At 44.5% G+C, this 5,000-nt stretch overlaps 1 protein-coding gene and 1 long non-coding RNA gene across 2 annotated transcripts in view; one reads left to right on the forward strand and one right to left on the reverse strand.

Moving 5' to 3' along the window:
- Window positions 1-654: 654 nt before the first annotated feature.
- The window catches only part of LOC123509110, a 25,009-nt gene continuing 20,663 nt past the window's right edge, over window positions 655-5,000 (reverse strand). The window contains exon 3 of the long non-coding RNA XR_006676127.1: window positions 655-697. This is a non-coding gene — a long non-coding RNA (uncharacterized LOC123509110). The remainder of the gene's footprint in view (window positions 698-5,000) is intronic.
- LOC123509083 overlaps window positions 2,264-5,000 on the forward strand; it is a 6,429-nt gene continuing 3,692 nt past the window's right edge. Inside the window, 5 exon segments of the mRNA XM_045263217.1 lie at window positions 2,264-2,374; window positions 3,167-3,343; window positions 4,050-4,199; window positions 4,327-4,545; window positions 4,985-5,000. The exon segment at window positions 4,985-5,000 is cut by the window's right edge and continues 201 nt beyond it. Coding sequence (XP_045119152.1) covers window positions 3,269-3,343; window positions 4,050-4,199; window positions 4,327-4,545; window positions 4,985-5,000 — 460 coding nt within the window. The 5' untranslated portion in view covers window positions 2,264-2,374; window positions 3,167-3,268.

A 5,000-nucleotide genomic window follows, 5' to 3' on the forward strand; every position in this document is an offset into this window, starting at 1 on the left:
AATAATGACCTTCTCGGCGGCGCGACTCAACACGGGAAACTGTCATTACGCTTCAAATAAAATGACATCACCATCTTCACTATCGTCATCATCATCATCAATATTATTTTATTATTATCATTATTATCATTATTATCATCATCATCAGTAGTAGTAGTAGTAGTAGTAGTAGTAGTAGTATATTATTATTATTATTATTATTATTATTATTGCTGCGACCCTCCTTCAGCTTCTTCAGGGAGGGGACGCCTCACAATCTTCTCGGGATTCGGGGCGTGTGTGTCGGGGAGAAGGACTTTACCTGGGTGGCGCGGCGCGGCTGGGGTGGAGCGGCGGGCAGATCGCTCTCTCAGGCCTGGCTGTCTGCTGCTATAGCACCCACTCTCACTCAGCTCAGTCACACAGAGTGGGGAGAAGGAAACACTTCTTCCTTATTTCTCTATATTACAGCAACTATACACGAGTCACCGGGAACAGGTGGCGGCGGCACACAGGACGGGGCAGGGGGCGGCAACAAAGTACGGGTAACACTTTGTTAGTTCGTCAGGCACTTCACTGTCTCTCTGTCTCTCGTTCACTCTCTGACTGCTCCCCAGAGTACGACTTGTTCCTTCGAGGTCTCTTGCTACACTCCTGTCCTCTGTCCTCGTCGGTGCCACACAGTGCCCCACAAACCACGCCTCCTGTGCCGTCGCACCTGCCAGGCAATGTCCTTACGAGTCTATTTCAGCTTATTAGGTAACGCTATCTACCTTAACCGCTAATTACCAATATATCCCTGATAATGCTGGCTACAAGCAATTCACACATGCATGCCTTTATTTACACGGTACCGTATGACAATTATCCCAGGGCTGGCCAGTGCCCTCACCCATACACACACACACACACACACACTCTTATCTCCCCGTGACCTCCGGGGTCACATCTCCTCCGTCATGGAGGCCTAGCTCAGCGTCCCTTCCATTAAGGTGTGACAGTTTCATAAACACGAGCAACCAACACCTCGCTCACCCTTTAGCTAAAGTCTGCACATATGTACTCATGTGTACTACCCATATGTACTCTCTTATGACGCTGCTCCACACTCACACAGGCACACGTACATATCTGGGAGGCTGCTGCAATACACCTTCGCAACATTATTATTATTATTATTATTATTATTATTACTACTACTACTACTACTACTACTACTACTACTACTACTATCACCATAATCAAGGTATCATTATTATTATCATTATTCTTCTTCATTATCATTGCATAAATCGAGCGAAGAAATTGTCCTTAAAGGAACCAACACGACGAATTATTGAATAAAACTTATAGTATTATTATTTTCATTGTCATTATTATCACTGTCTTCATAACCATCATCATCATCATCATCATATCATTATTATTATTATTATTATTATTATTATTATTATTATTATTGTTATCATTATTATCGTTATTGTTACGCTTTTTTTCAATCCTGAACATTTGAGGACGTTTGTTTGGTAATTTTGTGACCTTTTCCACATTTCATGAAGTTATTTTGTATAGTTAGAAGAAGCTTATCACGATTATAAGGGAATATTTCCTTGGTAAAAGTGTGCGCGTTCCTTTCTACCCAGCTCTGACTTCGGCTTCAATCCTCCTGTTTCCTTGCTTCGACACTAACATACACACTCTATGTACACCCAGGCTACTATTCATGACGATACACAAAAAGACATGTATTTTTCTTTGGTTTATGATGTCTTAGCAATAAATGTTAGTGTATGTATGTGTGTGTGTGTGTGTGTGTGTGTGTGTGTGTGTGTGTGTGTGTGTGTGTGTGTGTGTGTGTGTGTGTACTAATCTAAGCCCAAGCCGAACAGAAGCACACTTCCTATGCAGCTATGCTACCCTTGATGATGCTACACAAAAAGACATCAGTATTTTCCTTTAGTTGATGATGTCTTGGTAATAAATGTTACTGTATGTCTGTCTGTCTATATGTATGTGTATTAATGTAAGTCCAAGCCAAGCAATAATGGACTGAGACGTTTTTTGTCACAGACGCTGCCACAATAACACCAGATGACAAATTTTACCCAAAGCATGTTTTTCAATTTTTCCTTCCGTAATACCACCGCTAGGCCATCACTCCCCCATGCAAAGCCTACACTACACACTGCCCTTCAAATCACACTAGGAATAACACACCTAACACGTACAGGTTCATAATAAATAAGAGTTAAATCAAAGTGAGTGAAGCTGGAAACAGTTCGCTCCACTCCACTCCAGGCGCCTCTTGTTGTGATCTACAGCTGGTGCCTTACGTTCGTCTCATCTCACAGTATTCTCCTTATTTCTCGCTAATCTCACCATTCCCAGACGCGAGGTGAGTGTCAGGGGCGGGGAAATAGGTGAGGCATACAGTGGTGTCCCTAAATGATCCCGCTGGTGAGTATTTAGTGAGATATGAAGGAAAATGTGAGTCTAGAGGGTTGTGTCAGGATGCAGGGAACTGATTGGAATATTAACACTTGTCTTGTTTTCTTTCTTCCTTTTGTGTGTGTGTGTGTGTGTCGTAAGTATCTGATAACCGATTTTCTTTTCCTAATATTTGTGTATGTATGCTTTTCACACACACACACACACCCACACCCACACCCATACTACCACTACTACTACTATTTACTACAGTTATAACCATCATGACATCTATATTTCACCATCATCATCACCACCACAGCTTTCATCACCATTACCACCTCATCTGAATATGTCACCACCACCACCATTTTTCATAATTATCACCATTAATCACCACTTCCTCATGCAATCATCATTACCACTGCCACCACCACCATTTTTCACAATTATCACCATTAATCACTACTTTCCCTCATACAATCACCATTACCATTACCACCACCACCACTTCTCACAATTATCACCATTAATCACCACTATTTCTTATACAATCACCATTACCACAACTACTACCACCACTATTTCTCACAATTATCACCATTAATCACCACTTTTCCTCATGCAATCACCATTACCACTACCATCACCACCACCACCACCATTTCTCACAATTATCACCATTAATCACCACTTTTCCTTGTATCACCACCACCACCACCATTTCTCACCATTATTCTTACCAGTAACATTTTTTCAGAGGCTGAGGATGGCAGTGTGTGTGGTGGAGTGGTGATGGTGGTGGTGGTGAGGTGGTGGTGGTGGTGATGATCGGTGTGAGGCGCCACAGCTCAGCCACACAATGGAGGAGGAAGGAAGGGTACAGTTTTTGCCGCAGAAAAGCAACATACCCACCTGCTGCGCTTTCCACCCCAAGGTTTGTGTGTGTGTGTGTGTGTGTCTGTGTGTGTGTGTGTAATTCACCTCAGTTGCCTGCTGGTCACCCAGCCAGTCTTCCCCATTACGGAGCGAGCTCAGAGCTCATAGACCGATCTTCAGGTAGGACTGAAACCACATCACACACAACACTCACCAGGAGAGCGAGGCCACAACCCCTCGAGTTACATCCCTTACCTATTTACTGCTAGGTGAACAGGGGCCACACATTAAGAGGCTTGCCCATTTGCCTTGCTGCTTTCCGGGACTCGAACCCAGGCCTCTCGATTGTGAGTCGAGCGTGCTAACCACTACACTACGTGGTGTGTCTGGGTGTGTGTTTGTATTTACCTAGTTGTGGTTTATGGGAGGGGAATAAACTCATGGTGTTGGTTTCTATATCTTTTATCAAATTTCTCCTTGTGTGTGTGTGTGTGTGTGTGTGTGTGTATCCTACTTGTCAACTCTGATACATTAAACATGAGTGAGAGTGGCACATTTTCCCTCCATCTCAGTGTCACATGCATTGCCTCTATAAAAACTGACACATCTTTACAAATATTTTACAAATTTTCTTTTCAATATAATTTTCTGGACTAGAATGTCTGCTTTCCTTCATTTTGTAAGCCTTCACCTCACTGGAAACTTAAAATCCCTAATTTTTTGGAGAGCTTCATCTCCCTACAGACATCCTAATTTTTCCACAGGACCGGTATGCCTTTGCCTTTGGGGGGAAGGATGGGGAGGTGAGCCTAGTCAGTGCCCTGCGTGGGGAGGTGGTCCGCTCGGTGACGGTTGGCTCCATCAATGTCACCCGGGCCATCAACTCTCTCACCTTCTCCGCTGATGGATCAAAGGTGACCCAAACTGACCCTTACGCTGACCTGTCTTTGTTTGTTGGTTGGTTTGTTGTCCACCCTCATGTGCAAAACAGTGCCATTCTAACGTAACCTAACCTGACCTAAGCCAGTGTGTTCCCGGCAGGCCATCACGTCTTCGGTGTCGCGCAAGGTGGTGTTGATGGATGTGGAGCGCGGTGCCACCCTGCTGGCCTATGACAACTGTGCCAGCCCCCAGGACACCCGGCAGCCCCTGGCCACACACCCCGCCCTGCCACACCTTGCTGCCTGCCCGGCCGTCAATGGCAAGGGGATCACTCTGCTCGACCTCAGAATGCCCCTGCCACTCGACTTTATCTATGACGTATGTATCTGTGTGTCTCTGTGTTTGTGTGTTTGTATCTGTGTATCTGTGTCTCTGTCCTTTTATCTATGATGTACATGTGTGTCTGTGTTACTGTGTGTCTCTGTGTTTGTATGTCTCTATGTCCATGTGTCTATGTTTCTGTTCTTTATCTATGATGTACATGTGTGACTCTGTGTGTGTGTGTGTGTGTGTGTGTGTGTGTGTGTGTGTGTGTGTGTGTGTGTGTGTGTGTGTGTGTGTGTGTGTGTGTGTGTGTGTGTGTGTGTGTGTGTGTGTGTATGAACATATATATTTTATCTTAATATGAAGTTCTCTGTGTCTGCATACCATAAAACACTCCCTTGACTCTCACATACTCCACTCTCCCACCTTCTCACCACTTCCTCCCACCCAACTCTCCCACCCATCTCACTATGCCCTCTCCCTCCTCTCACAGCTACACGAGGACACTA

Source organism: Portunus trituberculatus, chromosome 3, assembly GCF_017591435.1.
Source record: "Portunus trituberculatus isolate SZX2019 chromosome 3, ASM1759143v1, whole genome shotgun sequence".
Classification (NCBI taxonomy): Eukaryota; Metazoa; Arthropoda; class Malacostraca; order Decapoda; family Portunidae; genus Portunus; species Portunus trituberculatus.